Source organism: Acanthochromis polyacanthus, chromosome 17 (assembly GCF_021347895.1).
Source record: "Acanthochromis polyacanthus isolate Apoly-LR-REF ecotype Palm Island chromosome 17, KAUST_Apoly_ChrSc, whole genome shotgun sequence".
Lineage (NCBI taxonomy): Eukaryota > Metazoa > Chordata > Actinopteri > Pomacentridae > Acanthochromis > Acanthochromis polyacanthus.
The window spans coordinates 15,159,414-15,183,676 of NC_067129.1; the positions used below are offsets into that span (position 1 = coordinate 15,159,414).

At 37.6% G+C, this 24,263-nt stretch overlaps 1 protein-coding gene across 2 annotated transcripts; it reads right to left on the minus strand.

Moving 5' to 3' along the window:
• Window positions 1-1,160: 1,160 nt before the first annotated feature.
• On the minus strand, window positions 1,161-21,076 carry slc12a9 (solute carrier family 12 member 9). 2 transcript variants are annotated; one of them, XM_051937629.1, is made up of 15 exons: window positions 20,604-21,076; window positions 19,275-19,428; window positions 17,436-17,667; window positions 17,184-17,318; window positions 15,922-16,059; window positions 15,528-15,830; window positions 15,300-15,407; window positions 13,258-13,369; window positions 12,995-13,152; window positions 12,829-12,911; window positions 12,628-12,752; window positions 7,680-7,872; window positions 6,566-6,740; window positions 4,913-5,059; window positions 1,161-4,813 (listed from the first exon to the last, which is right to left on the minus strand). In XM_051937629.1, exons 3-15 carry the CDS (start codon window positions 17,638-17,640, stop codon window positions 3,972-3,974), a joined length of 2,724 nt encoding a protein of 907 aa, XP_051793589.1. In that variant the 5' UTR covers window positions 17,641-17,667; window positions 19,275-19,428; window positions 20,604-21,076; the 3' UTR covers window positions 1,161-3,971. The 2 variants fall into 2 exon arrangements, with proteins under 2 accessions (XP_051793589.1, XP_022044402.2); XM_022188710.2 differs by lacking the exon at window positions 19,275-19,428 and having other exon boundaries at window positions 20,604-21,073.
• Between the last annotated feature and the right edge of the window lie 3,187 nt (window positions 21,077-24,263).

Sequence of the window (24,263 nt, forward strand, 5' to 3'; positions counted from 1 at the left end):
AATTGAATTGAACTTTGGACGACATACTAAACTATAACGTTTTATTGAAATTTTGAACGACTTACTAAACTATGACGTTTTTGACAAATTTTGGACGACATACTAAATTACAATGTTTGGTCATACTTTGAACGACATACTAAACTATGACGTTTTTTCTCTCATTTTGGACAACATACTAAACTATGATGTTTTTTCTCTCATTTTGGACGACATACTAAACTATGACGTTTTGGCAGCATTTTGGACGACATACTAAACTATGATGTTTTATTGACATTTTCGACCACATACTAAACTATGATGTTTTTTCCACATTTTGGATAGCATACGAAACTATGACGTTTTTGAGACATTTTGGATGACATACTAAACTATGACTTTTTTGTCACATTTTGGATGACATACTAAACTATGAAATTTTTGTCAAATTTTGGATGACATACTAAACTAGAAAAGCACTCAGAGAGCGCAGACCTCCGCCAAGGATATTGACATTCCCATGGAACATTATATTCACATACATTTATGTACGATTTAGAACATTTTGGATGACATACTAAACTATGACGTTTTTGTGACATTTTGGATGACATACTAAACTATGACGTTTTTGTCACATTTTGGACAACATACGAAAATATGACATTTTACTGAAATTTTGGACGACTTACTAAACTCTGATGTTTTTCTCACATTTTAGACCACATAGTAAACTATGACGATTATGTCACATTTTGGACGACATACTAAACTATGAAATTTTTTGTCTCATTTTGGACGACATACTAAACTATGACGTTTTTGTCACATTTTGCATGACATACTAAACTATGATGTTTTTGTCATTTTTTGGATGACAAACTAAACTATGACTTTTGTCACATTTTGGCCGACACACTAAACCATGACGTTTTTGTCACATTTTGGACGACATACTAAACCATGACGTTTTTGTCATTTTTTGGACGACATACTAAACCATGACGTTTTTTCCACAGTTTGGACGACACACTAAACTATGACGTTTCAGTTACATTTTGGACAACATACCAAACTATGACTCAGAGAGCGCAGACCTCCACCAAGGATATTGACATTCCCATGGAACATTGTATTCACATACATTTATGTACGATTTAGAAATTGAAACATAAGACATATTTTATGAACAATTTTATTCCATTCTTAATTAATCAACAGGGAGAGAGGAAAACAGGAAACCCATGCAGTAAAGGATCATGAGGTGGAATTGAACCTGTGTCTCTGACACAGTTCTGATGACAGACTAAACTATGACGTTTTGGTCGTATTTTAGACGACATACTTGATGTTTTTGTGACATTTTGGACGACATACTAAACTATGACGTTTTCGCGACATTTTGGACAACTTACTCGAATAGTTTACCTTTCCTGCTGCAACCTTCTCTTTTTCAGCCTTCTTCCGTGTCCGATTGCTCCCGACCTGTTTTGTTGACATTTTTTACCCTTTTTCCGAGGTTTGACCAAACCGAGAACATGAAGTACATCATCGGCGGTGTAACCAATGGAGGGAAAACCCCCCTCACCAACTGCCTGATAAAGAACCTGCCCAACTGCTGTGTGGTCCATAAGGATGACTTCTTCAAGCCCCAAGATCAGATTGAAGTTGGTGAAGATGGCTTTAAGCAGTACGATGTCATCTGGACATGGACACCATGATGACATGGACGCCAAACAGTTACGTTTGAGAAGTCTCATGGTGTTACTAACACCCTGGACACAGAGATCATCCCGAAGTCCGACCACAAGGTTAAGGAGAAGACTCACATCCTCATTACACCTACAGGCCTTTGATCGACGTGCTAATCCAACGTTACTTTATTTCAATCCCATATGAAGAATGCAAAAAGAGGAGGTGCTCTAAGAAGTACACGGTGCCAGACCCCCCCGGCCTGTTCAATAATTTACAATTAAAAATAAAACAAATCACTGGACATGAACAGGTTAAAGTAGAAAAGTTAACAGTGAGCCAAAAGCAACGGATAAACAGCAGAGATAGACAACCAAACATAATGTAGAACGTATTAAAATGAAGGGTAAAGTGGTTGAAACAGCTGCCTGAAGTTATGGCTAACAGTGGAAATTGGTAGCTAGTAGTGTGGATAAACAGATAAACTGTCTGCTAAGCGTATAGATAAAAGTTGGAAGTTTATACCAATTTTATTTCACTAACTGAATTGTTATAATGGTCAAAAAGTTGAACTAGCAAGCAAAACTAAGACATTCTTAGCCAATACTATGGCAACAAATGGAACTGGTAGCTTATTGAGTGAATTGAGAGTTGAAACAGTTAGCTTAAAGTGGATAAACAGCTAAAATGGCTAAAGTTCTGGAAAAACAATAAGAAATTGTGTGTAAACAGTATGCATTGACAGTTGCAACTGTCAGAACAGCTAGCTAAACGTATGACTAAACAGTTGGATTTTTTTTAAAAGCTAAAAGTACGGATAAGCAAATCATTTTTTAGCTGACAGTAAGGATAAATAAGTGAAACTATTGGGTAAACATAATGGACAAATAGTTGAAACAGCAGACTAAAATGGGAATAAACAGAAATATTAGCTGATAATATGACACGCTATTGAAATTGTTAGCTAACAGTGTGGGTAAACAGTTAAAACTACGGAAAGCTGAAAATAATGAACAGATGTTGAAAATATATAGCTTAAATTATTGACTAGATACTTCCATCCAAGCTGACCTAAACACTAAATGCTCAACTGCATGAAAAATATTCAACATCCACATTTATATAGTTGGATCCAATTTGTAACAAGTTTATGAACACATTGGATATGAGAGGTACTGATTAGTTATTAAGTCATTGGAAAGGACTGTGGGGTTACATCAGACAGAAAAAATTGTGAAGCATTGCTTTCAAGTGTCCTCTTTTGAGCATTAACAAAGACAAGTTGTGCAAGGTGCTTTTTTGGAAACAGCAAACAAAACATAACAGGAGTACAATTCCAATACATAGCTTGCAACTATGGTGGATTACTGTGTACAAATGTGACAAAACTTGCTCAGGTGTCAGTCTTGGCCTGGTCTGAAACATGCTTCTGACTGAGACTGGACGATAGTGGTCATTATTATTTTCAGTACATCCAAAGTAGTCATCAATACAACCCTTTTAGGTATATTTTAGCATTCTGCACCGTGAAGCACAAAAATCCAAAGTATTTAACACAAAAAGTAACAAATGCTGGTCTTCATTTTGAGGTCAAACGTACAAAATACTTCCCTTTGTAAAGACACTTAACAGCAAAAAGAAAACACATTTGGATAAGTGCACTGGAAAGAAAAATCCAAATTCAGTTCAGGTCAGGAACAAAAAGTCTTTGGATCACTTGGTCCAGCAACCAGCTCAAATGTGAGAATGAAAGAAAAAGCAAACAGCAAAATTACAAATTATTCTGCATCAGCACAATTCCCCTTAGAACCTGAACCAGTAAAAACCACTGTGGATTATTTTTAATCAAGAAAATCACAAATTCCACATTAGTCAAGCCTCAAATTTTATAAAGACATGTTTATAGTCGATGTCCTTGATGACCTATAGTGTTCAAAATAAACTGTGGTTTAGTTCTGAAGAGTTTTTGACACATTTTTTTTATCTGTGTGTATTTCTGTGAAAGGCAGAGCTAAAGCTAAAGCAAACAGGAGGTTACATCAACATAAATCATGACCACAAACATTGGTATTTGCTCTGACTCAATCCCAATGTCAGTTCAAGTATATATAAATAGGAGGATATCCTATTCAAATGCAAACGCTTCAAGTGGCACTCAACTGTGGTCCTTTTCTAAGCTTCAATAAAATAACAAAAAGACTGCAGTAGTAAATACTGTTCCTTAGCATTCACTCTTTATATAACTACATGTTCACTTGTTTCTACTTAGATTTAAGTAAACTTATGACTACTCATGCTCAGAGGTCAGTGTATGTGACTGGGGTGACACCATGAATCAGCAGCGTTGGGCCTAAACCGCTGGTCACTGCTTCCAGCTGAGCCAAGTACCATTGAGACTGGCTGTGATGAGCAGGAGGACGAGGTAAATACAGGAAGCGGACAGCAGCTTGTGAGCTGTGCTCCATCAACATGCAGTTCACTGCAGTCAAAAAGTCCTCAGACAGAGCCTGTGTTGTCCCTGCTGAGTCATCTCCACCTGGCTGAGAGTGGTGCTGCACCACAGAGTCCCACGGCACAATCTTTATGGACGCCCTGATCCTCAGCTGCTTCAGCAGCTCTCGAAACGTCTCCTCGTTTACCACCCAGCCCTGGTCGTTGGACTGCGTCTCCACATTCAGGAAGATTCTCATTTTCGCATGTCGCCATTTACTGGACATGTTGAGCACACAGGCCATCTGTAGCAGGAAGAGGCTGCACACGTCCTCGTAGTCACGGCTTCCTGGCTGCAGCAGGTTCAGAGGCCACACGTCTATAGTTCGCTCTGAGCCGTCCACCTTACTGTCTTTGTCTTCGCCTTCTAGCTGAAAAAAATATCTGCCAAGGCACACGTTCTTGTTCATTTTAATGGCATCAGAAATGATTCCAACGTACTCCTCTGGAGTGAGCCAACGTGGGCTCTCAACATGACGAACAGGGGGGAAATGGGCCTGCAATGAAGGCAGGTCAACCCCAAAGTTATAGTCGCCCTCGCTGCCGCGTCCCACTGAGGAGCCACAAAAGGCAGTGTCTTGTAGGAAGAAGTCCTCTGGAGTGCAGCTGTCATAGAAGCCCAAAACTAATGTGTTGGGTTTCATGCCACCTTGTAGAGACAAAGAAAATGCACAGAGTCACCAAGTACAGATAAAGTAGCATAATAATCAGACCTGAATGTGGGCACAGTGAGGTGAGGAGAGCTTACCAAGACCTGTGATACGCAGCAGATGCTGAGTTCCCTGTCTGACTGAGGGAGAGAGCGTCAGGTCTACAAAGGCCTTCACCCCCAGTTTATCAACTAGGCTCAGCCAGAAGTTGTACTGCTGCTGGACTGGGTCTGATGGCAGAGAGTCTACAACACAGAGAGCAGGAAATGATTTACTGAACAGATAGAAATATAAAAATGGAGGCTTTCATTTTACAGATGCAAAATTACTGAACAGCAGAACTGTAAGTAAACAGTGGCGAAAGAAGTACTTTACTTAAGTAAATACCACCATTCATGAATATTTCTTTACAAGTAAAGAATTGTGTTTAAAAATCTACTGAGAGTCAGCAAAAGTACTTAAGTAGTGTCAGCTAAATGTGCTGAAACAAAGTAAATGTATTAAAGTAGAAGTACTCATTCAGCATTGAAATGCCCCTTGGATCTGATATATTACTAAACCAAAAAAACTAATTACGGCAACAGAAATATGTGTTCATGATTTTGACGACTCCCTAAACTTAATTATTAAATTCCCCTTTAAGCCTCTAACAGTTTAAATGAATCTTTCTGAGATCTTTTAGCGGGGATCAAAGCCAAAACTGCTGGTAACCGCTGGTGTAATCTTGAATAATACACTGCATTCTGTGTGCTTGTTTTAATATGCACTCCATGTAACTGTAGAGAGCAATTAGTAGCTACAGCTGATGAACAGTTATAGCTGTGTAGAAGAATAAAGTAGGACAAGAATGAAATAATTCAGTAAAATACCTCAAAACTATACTCAAGTGCAGTACTTACAGTAGATGTGTTTTATTACTTTTCACCACTGGAAGTAAATGATCAAGTTTCACACTTTATAAACACTGCAATGTATCCTATGGGCCACTAGGGGGCATATTGGCAAACAGTGAGTTGGTAAATAAATACAACAATATGGGAGCAAGTTGTTTTCTAGACGCTTGAAGTGCTTCACACCAAAAAGCTGAAAGTATTTTCTTACAGTCTGAAAAGATTTCTTACAGTCTGTCTACTTTGTAACCCAAATAAATAATGAGATAGTATGACTGGTTCACATACTCAGATGTGAGGCTACATTAGTACACAGAAAACCTCTTAATAATGCAAAAGCAGCAGCAGACAGAAAGTGAAAGCAGACAGGGGAAGTTCTCATGATGGTACTATGCCTTCAGGGCTGCTGTATAACTTCAGTCATGTGCAACTGCTTCATTACGTCCTGGTTGTTCTTGTTCTTTTATCAGACCGAATGATACAAGAGGAGACCAGGCATGTGACAGGGACAAAAGGTGAGTTTATCTGCCTACTAAACCTACCGAATATACTAGTAAAGAAATAGTGTTAGTTATACTAAATGAAAAAAACAAAACAGTTCGTGATAACAGAATATTCGGATCCCCATTTTCTTGTCCACATCTGATCTAGAATTTGAATCTTTGAGCAACTAAAAAAGGAACCACAACACGGCAGTGGCTTCATGTTGTCTGCAGGAAATGAAGACAAGAACAGGAAGCTTGTGATTTAGAAAAACAGACGAAGGGTTCAGTGATAAGTGCAACTGATTCAGAGATAAGACTAATTTAATAGTGTTAGCCGCAGATGGCCGTAACAGACCACCCACTGAGCAGTCATTACCCAGATCTCCCAGCTGCACGTGACCCAACACATACAGTCCTCCCTTCTTCAGCTGGTTGACGAACAGGATGAGCTGACAGGAGGAGCGAGGGTTGGCCACCATCAGCAGCACCTGCGGCCTCCAGAACTTCACGTGGTCTTTCCTCACGTCCAGCATCAGCAGATACTTGCGGACCTAAACCGCAGGAAAACAGCATTGCTGAGAGGCTGCAGGACAGGGCACTGCAGGGACAGTGTCAAACATGCGACCTGCGGGCTAAAAGCGGCCCGCCAGAGGGTCCAATCCAGCCCGTGGGAAGACTTTGCAAAGTGTAAAAATTATAGAGAAGGCAGTAACTGCAAATTGTAAATTTGGAAAAACTGTAAATTTAATTAAGTAAAATGCTAGGCTGTTCATTGTTCTTTTGTTGTTTTGTGTCTCATTTTTGTAATATTGTGTGTTGTTTTTATCTTTTCTTGTCTTACTTTTGACATTTGTTTAATGTGTTTGTTGTTTTGTTTCTTGTTTTTTTGTCGTTTTGTAGTTACTTTTTGTCTGGCTTATGTTTTTTGTCCTATTTTTGTCCTTTTATGCTTTTTTTCATTTGTCCTTTTATGCTTTTATTCATTTGTCCATTTTTTTCATTTGTTCATTTTTATGCTTTGTATTTCATTTCTGTAATATTTTGCCTTGATTTTGTTGTTTTTTGTCATTTTTTGTCTAACTTTTGTGAATAAAGTAAAATATTATACCGTTCAGTTCCAGATGCCTGAGATTAAATGTTCTGTGCCTTTGTAGATACTCTGTGATCTGTAAGTCGTAATGTGTAAATGATAAACTGAGGCATAATATTGTTGAAATTGAACTTAGTTTTCTTAAGAAATTTCAGTTTTTTCATAATGTTTTGTAAAAAACATAATTTCTTGAATGTGATTTCTTCAGAATGTTTTTTTTACACTAAAAAGAAAACTTGGAGTTGCAGTGATTTATTGTTTGTTATTATGCTCTGATTTAACTGGTCCAGCCCGGTTGAAATCAAATTTGGCTGCATGTGGCCCCAGAACGAGAATGAAATCGACACCCCTGCTCCAGGATGTTGTGTCTATATGTGTGTCTCTGCTGGCGTCCAGATACCTGGTGGAAAATGAGAGCCTGGCTGATGTAGCCCCAGCTGCTGGTGGGCGATCTGTAGTGGAGAAAGAGCAGCAGCAGTAGCAGGAGGACGATGCTGCCTGAGGAGTACACGGGGTTAATGACGAACATCATGACCAGGCAGCTCAGGATCCCCAGCAGGCAGGTGTGCCAGGAGAAGAGCTGGAAGGTCGGCCTGTTAAACACACAGAGACAAAGAAATGAGGCCGCCGGACACGTGAACAACAGAAGCACAGAGAGCCCATAAATATTACTTTTACTGACCCATAAAATACACATGACAGTAACATAATAAAGCCCATCAAGATGATGTTGTGTACGGTGATCATCTATTGGATGTCTTCATTTTTAGATACTGAACTAAGACTTTTTTAGACATTTTGGACGACATACTAAACTATGATGTTTTGGTGACATTTTGGACGACTTACTAAACTATGAATTTTTGGTGACATTTTGGACGACATACTAAACTATGAATTTTTGGTGACATTTTGGACGACATACTAAACTATGACGTTTTTTTCCACATTTTGGACGACATACTAAACTATGATGTTTTGGTGACATTTTGGACGACTTACTAAACTATGAATTTTTGGTGACATTTTGGACGACATACTAAACTATGACGTTTTTTTCCACATTTTGGACGACATACTAAACTATGACGTTTTTTTCCACATTTTGGACGACATACTAAACTATGACGTTTTTTTCCACATTTTGGACGAGATACTAAACTATGACGTTTTGATGACATTTTGGACGACATACTAAACTATGAATTTTTGGTGACATTTTGGACAACATACTAAACTATGATGGTTTGGTCACATTTTGGATGACATACTAAACTATGACATTTTGGTGACATTTTTGACGACATACTAAACTATGAATTTTTGGTGACATTTTGGACGACATACTAAACTATGACGTTTTAGTGACAATTTGGACGACATACTAAACTATGACGTTTTTTTTCCACATTTTGGACGACATACTAAACTATGACGTTTTAGTGACATTTTGGACGACATACTAAACTATGACATTTTGGTGACATTTTGGACGACATACTAAACTACGACTTTTTGGTGACATTTTGGATGTTTTGGTGACATTTTGGACGACATACTAAACTATGACGTTTTTTTCCACATTTTGGACGACATACTAAACTATGACGTTTTGGTGACATTTTGGACGTTTTGGTGACATTTTGGACGACATACTAAACTATGACGTTTTCTTCCACATTTTGGACGACATACTAAACTGACGTTTTTTTCCACATTTTGGACGACATACTAAACTATGACGTTTTTTTCCACATTTTGGACGACATACTAAACTATGACGTTTTGGTGACATTTTGGACGACATACTAAACTATGAATTTTTGGTGACATTTTGGACAACATACTAAACTATGATGGTTTGGTCACATTTTGGATGACATACTAAACTATGACATTTTGGTGACATTTTTGACGACATACTAAACTATGAATTTTTGGTGACATTTTGGACGACATACTAAACTATGACGTTTTAGTGACAATTTGGACGACATACTAAACTATGACGTTTTTTTTTCCACATTTTGGACGACATACTAAACTATGACGTTTTAGTGACATTTTGGACGACATACTAAACTATGACATTTTGGTGACATTTTGGACGACATACTAAACTACGACTTTTTGGTGACATTTTGGATGTTTTGGTGACATTTTGGACGACATACTAAACTATGACGTTTTTTTCCACATTTTGGACGACATACTAAACTATGACGTTTTGGTGACATTTTGGACGTTTTGGTGACATTTTGGACGACATACTAAACTATGACGTTTTCTTCCACATTTTGGACGACATACTAAACTGACGTTTTTTTCCACATTTTGGACGACATACTAAACTATGACGTTTTTTTCCACATTTTGGACGACATACTAAACTATGACGTTTTGGTGACATTTTGGACGACATACTAAACTATGAATTTTTGGTGACATTTTGGACGACACACTAAACTATGACTTTTTGGTGACATTTTGGACGACATACTAAACTATGAATTTTTGGTGACATTTTGGACGACACACTAAACTATGACGTTTTTTTTCCACATTTTGGACGAGATACTAAACTATGACGTTTTGATGACATTTTGGATGACATACTAAACTATGACTTTTTTAGACATTTTGGACGACATACTAAACTATGACGTTTGGGTGACTATTGGACGACATACTAAACTATGAATTTTTGGTGACATTTTGGACAGCATACTAAACTATGATGGTTTGGTGACATTTTTGACGACATACTAAACTATGACATTTTGGTGACATTTTTGACGACATACTAAACTATGAATTTTTGGTGACATTTTGGACAACATACTAAACTATGACGTTTTAGTGACAATTTGGACGACATACTAAACTATGACGTTTTAGTGACATTTAGGACGACATACTAAACTATGACGTTTTGGTGACATTTTGGACGACATACTAAACTACGACTTTTTGGTGACATTTTGGACGACATACTAAACTATGAATTTTTGGTGACATTTTGGACAACATACTAAACTATGAAGGTTTGGTCACATTTTGGACGACATACTAAACTATGACATTTTGGTGACATTTTTGACGACATACTAAACTATGAATTTTTGGTGACATTTTGGACAACATACTAAACTATGATGGTTTGGTCACATTTTGGACGACATACTAAACTATGACATTTTGGTGACATTTTTGACGACATACTAAACTATGAATTTTTGGTGACATTTTGGACGACATACTAAACTATGACGTTTTAGTGACAATTTGGACGACATACTAAACTATGACGTTTTAGTGACATTTAGGACGACATACTAAACTATGACGTTTTGGTGACATTTTGGACGACATACTAAACTACGACTTTTTGGTGACATTTTGGACGACATACTAAACTATGATGTTTTAATTATATTTAGGACAACATACTTAACGATGACGTTTTGGTGACATTTTGGACGACATACTAAACTATGATGTTTTAATTATATTTAGGACAACATACTTAACGATGACGTTTTGGTGACATTTTGGACGACATACTAAACTATGACGTTTTAATTATATTTAGGACGACATACTTAACAATGACGTTTTAATGACATTTTGGAGACATACTAAACTATGACATTTTTTCCACATTTAGTGGACATCTTTTGTAATCATTAAAAAAAGAGTCTGTCCAGGTACATCCACAGATTGTAGATAAAAGTAGTAGCCTCTAGATCTGAACAATGAAGACACTGTGCAGGGAATTATTTATGAGCAATGAACACACCAAGGCCCAAAGAGGAAGAATCCGCCCAGATGGGGGCGACCTCTGTAGTTGTAAAAGCTAGTTTGATCTATTAGAATATAACCCAATTACTCACTTGACTTATTACCTTGATTAACATTTTTCTAATACATTTATGATTTAAAACGTAAAAAGTCTTAAGTCTCTTTCAATTTAGCATGGTGTTTATTTAGTAAATTACGGTGCATGTCTAAAGCTATATGCATCTAAAAACAGATGCTAAAGCTGATTTTGTGGGGTCACATGAACGTATTTAATGTCTTTACACTCAGTCAAATCCACCACTTGCTCATCGCACACTGTTTAAACAAACCAAGATGGCGATGGCCGTCTACATCATGTTTAGGTTTTCCAGTCTTTTTCTCATTTGGTAACATTTAGGCCCTGGTAGCCTAAAACATTCTCCTGTAAGGCAGTATTTGAACTGTGGCATTCATAGGCTAGCCACTAAAAGGCAGCTGTGTTATTTATTGATCAAACGGTTGATCGGTTTCTGAATAAGAATCTGATCTACACAATGTCAAACAACTGAAAAATTATCATCACGTCTTCAAATATCTTGTTTTGTCGAACCAACTCAAATAAGCAACTCATAATATGGTAAAATGCAGAAAAGCCACACATTCTCACATTTGAGAACCAAAACCATCCAACATCTTGCATTTCTATGAACACTTTCAGTCAATGATTTAGTGAAACAGTTTAAATAGTTGCAGATTATTTTTTGCTGATCAGCAAATGGATCTATGATTGATGCAGCTCTTGATGTTGCACATGCCAGCAGTACGGTGTCTGTGTTGAATTTCTACTGATATAAGAAGCTTGCAAATCTCTATTCTGTAAGTTTGAGGCTGCTGAAATATATGATTGCAGTTCGTACAAGCTACAAACAGAGATCAGTCAAAACTACACAGATTTCTCATTTTTTCTTTTTCAGGACAGTTCATTTTGTTTAAAGTGAGGTTGTATGATGTAATACACAGTCAGTGTTTTACGTCTGGTCGGTGGTGGCCTGTGTGCCGCTAGTTTGAAGAATCAGATGGTCGTACAGAAGCTAAGTGACAAACTGAACTTCTCTTAAAAGTATCAGCAGCAAAATGTATTTTAGCCACCTCAAAAAGATCCAGCTAAAAATAAAAATCATGATCAATGCCAGTGTATGATATATTTGGAATACTTTCCCGTCAGACAGCTGTTTCTGATGGGGAGCTGATACAGTTACACCAGACCTCTCCAAAGCCACCAGACTCCATTGACAAAAACACTAATTTTTGGTCACAAAATACAGAAGTTGCTGGTGACAGCTGTGTGATTTTGGTGTTTTAAAATGTTAGGCTAGAGCCAAATTAACATGTTGAAACACTAAAACCACACAATAACACAAATGAACCAGTCAAGGCAGTGGGAGACCAATAATGAAGTAAATTTACTGTTCATGTAGTCTGGTGGCCACTGTGGCGAACACACCGACTACTAAGAATGTAGTAGTAAAACCAATATATTTCTTCAGTAGTGTTTGATCATTTATTACCTGAAATTTGGTGCTGACGCCCACTCAAGAGCCAAACAGGCCAAGTCAACAGCAGCGTAGGCCAGCAGGTAGAACACAGTCACCAGACTAGCTACAGCATTGAGCTGCCCTGCAAACACCACACACTGAAACACAAGCACGGCAGGTTAGCAAACCAGTTCTGATTCTAAAAACGCACAACCACACGCCACAGGAACTCACTTGTGCCAGGCCCCAGGTGTACAGCACGGCCACCCACGGATTCCCGGAGCTTGATTTGACGGCAGCTGGGGCTAATGGCAAACCTGTGAGGACAACACAAGTCTCGGTTACTCTACTTATCCTCAATACACAAAGAAGACAGTAAAAAATAAATCTCAAACCGTACCAAAGAGTTGATCCACAGCAAGAGCATGGAGGATGCGGGAAGCTCCGATCATAGCGCACATGGCAGCTGACAGAGAGGCGCAGTATATCCCGACGGTGACGAACGGTGGCCAAAGGTTGATTCGCTGGAAGAATCCGTAATCCTGAATCAACAAGGTCCTATAAGAAAAAAACACAAAGACAAATGGTTGCTTGTTTTTTGTTTCCACCCAAATTGCTTGGTTGATTTTTATTTTACAAATGTGACCAGAAGCCATTTCACACCTGTCACAGGTGGCGCTGGCCAAGATGAAGAGGAGGACGTAGACTGTAAAGGTGTAACAGACGGCTACGATGGTGCCTTTAGGGATGGAGACACTCGGAGTCTTCAGATCTCCTTCAGACATGGGTAGAATCAGAGCAAAGATCAGGATGTGTATGTTTAGATGTACATTAGTGCATTACATACATGTCTGTATGTACTAAGAACTGTGACATGACAGCCCCTTTTATCTTCTGACTCCTCCAGTAGACACACTATTAAAAATAAAAGTAGTAATGCTACAATAGAAAAAAAACTCATTGCAATCTATTTTTTGCTTTTAAATCATACCAGAATAAAAGTACATAAGTATCATCAGCTTAACGTACACAATGCATCAGATTTACAGTACAAGCTTTGCTAAAAAAATGGCCCCTGTGAATGTTTTAGTAAATAAAGCTGTCAGATGAATGTCGTTGAGTACAATATTTTTTTCAGAAAAATTAGGAAGAAAAGCCTCTTTCAAACCTGCACTCTTTTCCAATAATGTGACAATAAAAGAATGTGGTGGTTTGATGTCTGAATCCTGATCACTGCTTCATAAAAGTTGTGACTGCAATCTGACTTGGTCAAATCGAGTAACAATTGCATGTCGAAATCATCATTGCACGGGTCTGAACTGCATGCCGTTGCATTAACAAGCAGGAGCGACGGACTTCGAGAAGCGTGAAGCAATTTAAGGAAGTTTTTCACATTTCAGGATTAATAGATGCTAAAGTTCAGTCGGCTTGTGACTTCTAGCTGTTTGTGGAGCATCTCTAAAGGAAAATAATAGGATGTATGATAACCAAAGTTAACTCGGCTTTTAGTTATTTGAGCAATTTGATAATTTTGCTGTTAGTTTAGATTTTGTTTGTTAGTACATTATCCTGCCTCTAAGAGGAACATTAATGCAAAGATGACCTATGTCTCATTTCCATTAACATTACTACCACTAGCAGTCTAAAAGAAAAACACTAAGAACACTCCACTTAAAACATTATTATGCTGACAGTTATTCCACTCATCATTGTATTTTTTTAATGAAAAGACTGAGTAGATATCTCTAACAGGAAGATGACAGGCACTGGCTTCTATTCTACTAAGTCTTAAATGCAGCTTCCCATCAGATATCGCTTCCTTAAATTGAATTTCGACCATAATCATTCTTTTATTCGTTCAAGTAATAGGCTGTTGTTGATTGAAGTCCGGTGTGCAAACAGTGAACTTGAGAAAACTGATTTTAGTATTTGTGCTGCACACGCTTGGAATACGTTACAACACAAATAAAACTAAACACAACTGTACCCATGGATACATTTAAAGCCCTGATTACAAACTATACTGGTACAGGATGAAACTGTGTTAAACGGCTGTCACTGGCTCCTAAATGTAACTGTATTTAACTCTTGTGTCGTCCTGCGAGTCAAAATTGACCCATTTTAAAGTTCGAAAATGTGGAAAAAAATATATATTTTCACAGTGAAACTTCTGATGTCCACATTTTCAACATTTTGGGAAAATGTTTGAACATTTTTTGGTGGAAAAATATAAATGTTAAAAATGTTTCTTAAGAACATTCACACAAAAAAGTTTTACTGATATGTAATCACTTTAGATATTTTTAGGATTTTTTTCGAAGATTTTTACAAATTTTTTTTGAAAATATTTACAAGAACTTTCTCGCCAAATTTGGGTGATTTTTTTTAAATAAAAGTTTTAAGGGAAACTTTTAAGGAATTATTGGAATTTTCTTCCTGAGGGTTTTGCAAATGTTCAGAAATTTGGGGATTTTTATTCAGACAAGGAAACAATATTTTTTGGTGCCCATAAATGAAGACAACAGGAGGGTTAACTGAGTTTATATTGTTTATAACTCTGTTTAACTGTTTCTAATTGTGTTTTTTAACTTCATGAAATAAGGAAAGTACCTCAGAGGAAATATGCTTAAGTAGACTACCGTTATCAAAAACATCTTTCACTTCATTGTCTTTACACGTGTAATATTATGACAACAAGCTTTAACCTGACATGTTGGCTCCGGCCATGATCCCAGTGCAGCTGGTGAACATGACAGCAAACACGGTGGAGAAAGACATGACAGAGTTGGTGCTGTAGTCCAAAGAGTAGTTAGCTAGAAAGAGAAATGAGGAAGACCTTTAACAGGTGGTGACAAAAATATACAAGTAGCTTTACTTGTAAATGTGCTTTCACATCCTTGTCAACATCCCCTTTGTGCTGCATCTGTACTCACAGTACAGGTTGTTCCTCAGCGTGGTGGTATTGAAACCTGTGTAGCTGGCGTTGTAGCGGAGGGTCTGGTTGCCAGATCCCTTGTGGGTGATGACGAAGTCGAGAGGTTTGACCGCCACAGAGCTGATGAAGATGGACAGCAGCGATACGGTGACCACCAGCAGGATGACGAAGGCTGTGCGGGAGTAGATGTGGGCGCCGACCAGACAGACGAGCAGACACAGCAGAAGGACTACTGAGGAGTACAGCACCGTGTACCAGTAACCCTGAGGAAGAACCCGCACTCCCTCAGACACAGACGAGTCTAAAAGAGAAAGAGAGGGACATTTGTTATAAATAAAATAGATTATTTAGCTATAAAAACAGGTGATGGGAACAAAACAGTCAAAACTTACCAGGATCTGCACCAAATACATTGAGAATGGCCTCCACTAGACCCAGAACATACTCTCCACATGCAAACACTTTGGCCAGGAAGAACATCAAACCAATGCTTCCTCCAAACTCAGGCCCCAACGACCGGCTGATCATGTCTGGACAGGGTTTATCAAGGCTGATGTTTCAAATGGAACTGTGGAAAAGATCAAGCAACACTGAAAAGAAGAAGTTACAAATATCACCTTTTTATTTGGTATTCCACAAAAATCGCTCTCCTGCCTCCAACTGGTCCAGAACGCAGCAGCTAAGCTTCCTACTGGTTTTAACAGACGACATCACACTTCGTCTGTTCCAGCTTCCCTTCACTGGCTCCCTGCCCGCTTTTAAACTGATTTCAAGATTTTGCTGATCACTTTGAACCTTCCTGTTGTCATTTACAGGCACCAAAAATATTGTTTCTGAAAAAAAATCCAAAAAATCTGCAAAAAAATTTCCCAAAATTTGCAAAACCTTCAGTAAGAAAATTCCAATAATTCCTTAAAAATTTCCCTTACAAATTTTATTTGGAAAAAAGCCCTCAAATTTGGCAAGAAAATTGTTGTAAATATTTTCAAAAAAATTGACTAAAAATTTTCAAAAAAATTCAAAAAAATATCTAAAGTGATTACATACAGATCAGTAAAACTTCTAATATTTTATTTAAGAACATTCACATAAAAATCAACCAAAATCCAGCGAAATTCGCTGGATTTTGGTTGATTTTTATGTGAATATTCTTAAGAAACATTTATTTTTTTCCACCAGAAAATGATCAAAGATTTCCCAAAAATGTTGAAAATGTGGACATTTCACTGTGAAAATATATTTTTTCCCACATTTTCAAACTTTAAAATGGGTCACTTTTGACCCGCAGGACAACACGAGGGTTAAAGCTTGTCCCTGGCTATATTTTAGACATGCTAACCCCGTACATCCCCTCGTACAGCCTTGCAACCTCAGGTGGGATCTTCCTAGTTGTTCCAAAGTCAAAGCTTAAATCTTAGGGTGACCGGGCCTTCTCCAACAGGACCCCTCGGCTTTGGAACAACCCGCCTGAGGAGATAAGGCTCGCCAAATCAGTAGATTCTTTTAAATCACCTTTTAAAACCCACTTTTATAGACTTGCCTTTGTGTGAAGTTGTCTTCTATTTCTCCTTCATCACTATGTTCTACCTGTCAAAGCACTTTGTGAATGTTTTTCTGAAAGGTGCTATTACATCAGTTTGATGTGTAAGGATACAGTAGGCTCCACCTCCCTGTATGGCACCGTTGGTTGAAATGGCGCAGATGGACAGTATTGTCAGAGATATGATGGTGTAAGCTACAACCACCATTAGGAGACCCTGCAGCAGCCCAGCGTGACCAACCACAAACCCTGCAGAGGGAGATCACACCGCTATTAGTCACTGCAGCACAATGACTCACTTATACGCTACATGACATACACAGCCCGGGGCGGCTTTAGTTCCTCCCATCTATTTGCGTCGCTCACCTGTTCTCAGAAACAACACAATGCTGAACATGGACAGGACGGTCGGAACCATCACCCCGAAAAACGTGTTCAGCTTTCGGGGGCCTCGACTCGGCATCTCGGAGTTCGACTCGGGGGTGGAGTCTGAAGCTGCGCCGCATGTCACCGCGGTCACAGCCAGACCACACACCCCCGAGGTGATCAGAGGGGTGCGTTCGTTGGACATGGTCGGTGGGAAGAGCTTCAGATTAGTCTGTGAAAAGAAATCAAAAACAAGAGGTTTAACCCTCCTGTGTCCCCAATTACGGGCACCAAAAAATATTGTTTCCTTGTTTGAAAAAAATCCAAAAATTCCCAAAATTTCTGAAAATTTGTAAAATCTTCAGGAAGAAAATTCCAATAATTCCTTAAAAGTTTTATTTAAATTTTTTTAAATTTGGCAAGAAAATTCCAGTAAATATTTTCAAAAAAGGAGTAAAAATCTTCCAAAAAAAATCCTAAAAATATCTAAAGTGATTACATATATATCAGCAAAATTTATAATATTTTCCTTCAGAACATTCAGAAAAAAATTCCCTTTTGTGTTTTTTGTGTTTTTTGTGAATGTTCTTAAGAACGATTTTTAACATTCCTTTTTTTCCACCAAAAATTATCAAAGATTTGCCAAAAATTTTGAGAATGTGGACATCAGAAGTTTTACTGTGAATTTTTTTTTTTTTCCCCACATTTTTAAACTTTAAAACGGGTCAATTTTGACTCACAGGATGACACGAGGGTTAAAGAAGATATTATAGTATTTGCAGAGGAGCAAGCATTGAATTTGGAAGTCAGTCTCAGTCGCTTCTGTTGTCTCTAAATAAATTCTTACTTTCCTCATACTGCTGAAAAAAAGCCTGCAAGGTGAAATGTGAGGCATGACTTACATACATGTGTTTGTGTGAAACCTTTCCCCCTTTTTAACCCTTGTGTCGGTACTGCAAGTCAAAATTGACCCGTTTTAAAGCTTGAAAATGTGGAAAAAAAATATAATTTTCACAGTGAAACTTCTGTCGTCCACATTTTCAACATTTTTGGGAAATCTTTGAACATTTTTTAGTAGAAAAAAAGAAATGTTGAAAATGTTTCTTCAGAACATTCACAAAAAACTCAACCAAAATCCAGCGAATTTTGCTGGATTTTGGTTGAATTTTATGCGAATGTTCTTAAAGAAAATAGAAGTTTTACTGATATATACGTAATCACTTTAGATATTTTTAGCATTTTTTTTGCTCATTTTTTTTGAAGATATGTTCAATAATTTTCTTACCACATTTGTTTGTTTTTAATAAAACTTTTCAGGGAAACTTTTAAGGAATTATTGGAATTTTCTTCCTGAAGATTTTGCAAATTTTCAAAAATTTGGGGAATTTGGTTGTTGAATTTTTGGATTTTTTTCAGACAAGGAAACAATAGTTTTGTTGTATTTTAATGAGAACAACAGGAGGGTTAAGGATACAGTGAGACAGTGTGCGCCCTCATCCCCTTGCTATCATCCTCCCCAGGACTTCCTGGAAATGGAGATCGTCATGTGCACAGTAGCACATGTCCTGCACTGCCTTCAAGACTCACATAAACAGAGACTGTTCAGAAAATCAAAGGCCAATGTGAAGATAAAAGATGTTTTTCCCCAATCAGTCACGTTTTTTTCCCCCAATTTTCCCACTTCATAAAAAAGATATTTTCTAAAAACAAAAGACAGCGGTAGATCAAACACTTAATGGCACGCAGAGAGAACCTGTAAGTCAAGTTTATGACTCCCTCTGCTTAATGAAGGTTCCTGCTCACACTTCAGGATGGTATTTGCAGTCAGTTGATTCACACCTGCTTGTCTGTTTCTTCACGTAAACCAAAGGTCTCAGCTGAGCTAGCTGTGCTCAGGTTGGCCTCGCCTGTTTTCTCACTCCCAGCGTTCACCTTCGCAGTTCCTCCTCAAGGAGACGGTTTTCATCCCTGAATCTCCCTGTTAGGTCAGCGACTGTGCAGGAGTCACATGATAAGAAAGTAGGACAAAAGGTCTTCACAGCAGAGCAGGATCAAACACGTAGGAGACAGCCTCAGAGTTATTATGGGGCTCACACCCAGTAACTGCTTTTCTACTTAACATTATGACTGTTTAGACAGGCAGAGCTTAAACTTTTTGTTGGTTCATAGGTTAGTTGTCAAAAGATGAACGATTTCAGTCTCCAGATGTAAGAATTTGTTGTATTTTTGTCTCACTGGACAGTAGGGCTGCAACTAACATTGTCAACTATTTTCTTAATTAACAAATTCGATGTTCCCTCTTTAAAATATCAGAAAATGGAGAAAAATGTCGACTAGTGTTTCTCAAAGGCCAGGAGGACACCTTTAAATGTGTTGTTTTGTTCACAACCCAGAGATGTTCAGCTTACTGTCACAGAGGAGGAAAGAAAGCAGAAATTATTTGTATTTTAAAAGCCAGAGGAAGAAGAAGATTTGGCCCTTTTAAGTGGAAGCAATTAATGTATTAGCTGACAATTGATCAATTTAGTATTAAGCTATTTGAAGGTTGACTTCTGGAAATTTACAATCTACTTGATTAAAATCCAGACAACTAATCAGCAGATTAACTACAATGCAGCTGCTTCATGTCAGTGAGATATCAGCATTTTTAAGTCTGTAAAAAAAACCGTGTGTGTGTTCTTGGCTGTTCTACGTGGTTGCATAATGTTTAAGTCTTGAGAAATAACATGTGGGACAAACCTTCCACCCCATCATGATGAGAGGACTTGTAAACGGGGAAGTTGGTCATTCAGTGAGAATAAATGTCCTGCCAGACCTCTAGTTCCTCTAGTGTTGATGCTTAAAGTAGCATCAGGGTCAGGATGCTCACGGTGACGCACTGCCATGTAATCAGGCCCCTTAAGGGTCCCCGAACCCTACTTTGGGAACACGTCGGTTTCTAAAATAAATCCCCATTTCCGTTGCAGAAGGGTGGAGTAACTGCTGCACCAAAACTTTGCGTCTTTTGAGTGTCTACATGGTGTAAATGAGCACATGAGCTGCGGTGTGTTTGCTGCGTAAAGGTCTGTTTACAGCAGAACAGGAAGTTTGCAGCCGGATGGAAGCAAACGAAGGTGTAAAGTGCAACATCCAGGATGTTCTCACCATGACATGTTTGGGCTGTCTTACCTCGCCGAGTCTCCCTGCTCTGTCTGTCTGCCACCCCCACTTCCTGCTTTAAAACTCCCCTCTCTGCAGGTCCTCTGAGGCCGGCTGTGGGTGCGTGTCTCCCCGCCGTGCGTGGAGGAGGCTGTCCCGGGCCAGATGCGCCGCGGACAGTGGCGGTGACCGCTGCGGGCCGGTGGAAGCGGCTGACGGAGAGCTGGATGCTGGAGGAGACGTGCTGCTGCTGCCCAATGACAACACCAGAGCCATGGCACGCCTCGTTCACCCTGTTATTTGTTCAAAAGTGTCACGGGAGAGCAGAGCCTGGCCATGTGACTGCCAGAAGGGGAGGGCGAAAGCATCACAAATATGAGCAAAGGTAGTCTGTCAGAATGAGCCCGCCCCCATCTGCAGACCGGCCAAACGTGACCTCAGTACTGTCTACAAATACACTCAAACATGTGGGCACCAGAGTGACCAAAATCTGTTCTATGCATCCAGAAAAACTCCTAATTAGCCTGCACGTATAGTTCAAACAGCAGGCTGATGTAAAGTTGAACATGGACTGCAGTGACTCTTTCCCTCCAGCAGGGGTCGCTATGGGACAGATAGAAACTCCGTGCAGACTGAGTGGAGCACTATTATGGCAGGGCTACAAGTCAAGCAAGGTTTTCATTATGATAATAGAAATGGAAGAAGGGAAATTCACCCTCATGCCATATTGCGGGTCAAATCGCTTCAAAATTTGAAAATGTGGGGAAAAAATATTTTCACTGTGAAAACTTCCACATATTCAACATTTTTGAGAAATTTTTAAACATTAAAAAGAAAAAGAAATGTTAAAAAAGTGTTTATTTAAGAACACTCAGAAAAAAATCTGGATTTTGGTTGATTTTGTCCCTGAATGTTCTTAACCCTCCTGTTGTCCTCATTTACGGGCATCAAAAAAATATTGTTTCATTGTCTGTAAAAAATTAAAAAATTCTGCAAAAAAATTCCCAAATTTCTAAAAATTTTCAAAATCTTCAGGAAGAAAATTCCAATAATTCCTGAAAAGCTTCCCTGAAAATTTTTTTTTTAAAATCCCCCAAATTTGGCAAGAACATTCTTGTAAATATTTTCAAAAAATTAGTAAAAATCTTCCCAAAAATTCTAAAAATACTTAAAGTGATTACATATGTATATATATATGTATATATATATATATATATATATATATATATATATATATATATATATATATCAGTAAAACTTTTAATATTTTCTTTAAGAACATTTACGTAAAAATCAACCAAAATCCAGTAAATTTCACTGGATTTTGGTTGATTTTTTTTCGGAATGTTCTTAAAGAAACATTTTTAACATTTTTTTTCCACCAAAAACTGTTCCAGGTTTTCCTAAAATGTTGAAAACGTGGACATCAGACATTTCACTGTGAAAATTTTTTTTTTTTTTTCCACATTTTCAAACTTTAAACCAGGTTAATTTTGACCCATAGGACAACACGAGGGTTAAAGAAAATATTAGAACTTTCACTAATATGTATGGAATCACTTTAGATATTTTTAGGATTTTTGGAAGATTTTTATTCATTTTTTGAAAATATTAAAAAATAATAATTTCTTGCCAAATTCGGGGATTTTTTTTTGAAAAATAAAACATTTAAAGGAAACTTTTAAGGAATTTTCTTCCTAAAGATTTTGTGATTTTTATTTTTATAAAATTGGGGAATGTTTTGCTGAATTTTTGGATTTTTTTCAGACAAGAGAACAATGTTTTTTGGTGCCATAAATGAGGACAACAGGAGGGTTAAAATAACTATAAATATAGAGCATGTCATATATACACACAGTTAAGCTCAAAGTTATTCATTTTAATGCCACATTTTGATTGATGATGAATTTCTGGATGGAAATGACAAAAAGAACAGAAATGTTATGTAAATGTTAGTTTTGCCCATTTCTGTTGGAAAATACATTTTACTGCAAATACAATGTCCACAGCTCTACATGCCTCTTTAAATTATTGCGGATTTGTTGGGAAATGCAAGCTTCTATACCACAAATCAAAATCTGTCATGGTATTAATAATATTGGGCTTAACTGCACATCATTCTGCTCCAGGAAAGCAAACCAGGACTAAAAATGAACAAGAGGATTACTATGGGGATTGCATGAGAAGCTGTTTAGCCCAAAATTAAAGATTTTGCTTGCACATACTCATTCTGCACGACAGTGTATATGTGTGTGTGTCTATGTGTGTGTGTGTGCGTGTGTCAAGTGCTTAGCAGCAGTATATATGCATGTATGTGGATGTGAAGTATGAACAGCTTCTCATAAGATGATGCTGTGCATCTTACAGTGTGTCTACTGACTGTAAAATGTCATGCAGCAGCTGTTCTGGGAGACTGTACTGCTGCACCATCAGCTCGTCACAATCTAATCAAAAATGGTTTACGAGGCTCTGTGCTCCAACTACACATGCACAAATGATCTACTATATAATATCTCTCTCTTTTTTTTTTTTGACCCATAATCCCTGCTGGTCTGGTAAACCATTACACTGATCACTGACCAAAAATGTGGATTAATATAATGTAAGTATACTTCACATTTGTGGAATTATCCAACAAATAAGACGCATTTTTAGTGGAGAGATACTTAAAACTATACTGAACAAAAATGTAGGTGCAGAATGTAAAATTTTAATAAATTCTGTCCATTCTTTTTAACAGTCAACACAAACCTGTTAGTTAGGATTAAGATTTACTTGATTTTCAAAATGTGACTTCCACTGCAACACAAACATAAATGTTAATTAGTACATACAGAAATTAGGCCAGATTTTTTAAATAGTTTGATTATTAACAATTAATTTATATATTCAATGACTCCGAGCCAAAGTTATAACTTTACTGTGGCTTTAATATCTATGATATTAAAATTTCCAACGTAAAAATAATGTCAAATCATCAAACAGCAGGAACACTGTTATTGTTTGCAGAGATTCTGTGTTGTCGGAAATGTTTCATCAAATTAGCTGAAATTCACTTATTTTGTTTTCCTCCTACTAGTCATAATTTCTCAAAGCTATTTAAAGATGAGCCAGACCACTCTACTACTCCTGCTCCTACATGTTCATGTTACTGGAAGAGCATTTGTTAGTTTTTCTTCAAACTTGTACAAAATTCTTCATATAAACAGGAAACAGGAAAAAAGAAGTTGGTATGTGTAAATAGCAGATAGTAACATTTAGAGAATGCTTAAACTCTGAAGATTACTGTTTGTTTGCTGGGAGCACCAGCAAACAGTAACCTTCATAGAAGGTTCGTTAAAAGTTCCCTGAAGATTACCGTTTGCCAAACCTTCAGAGAATGTTTCCTGAAGATTCCCTGAAGGTTACCGTTTGTTTTTGAGGAAACGAGCAAATAGAAACCTTCAAGTAATGTTTACTTGAAGCTTTGCATTTACTGTTTTGTATTGTCAAATATGTTACATCAAAATTCCTAAAAAGCACTTTTTTTTCTACCAATAAAATAATTTCAACGCTGTTCAAAGTTTAGCAAGGCCACTGTGCTAGTCATATTCTTACACATTCACATGTTAGAGAAAAAGTATTAATTTTTAGTTTAAACGAGTGCATCACCCTTCATGTAGCTGTCATGCAGCCATATATATAGTCGTA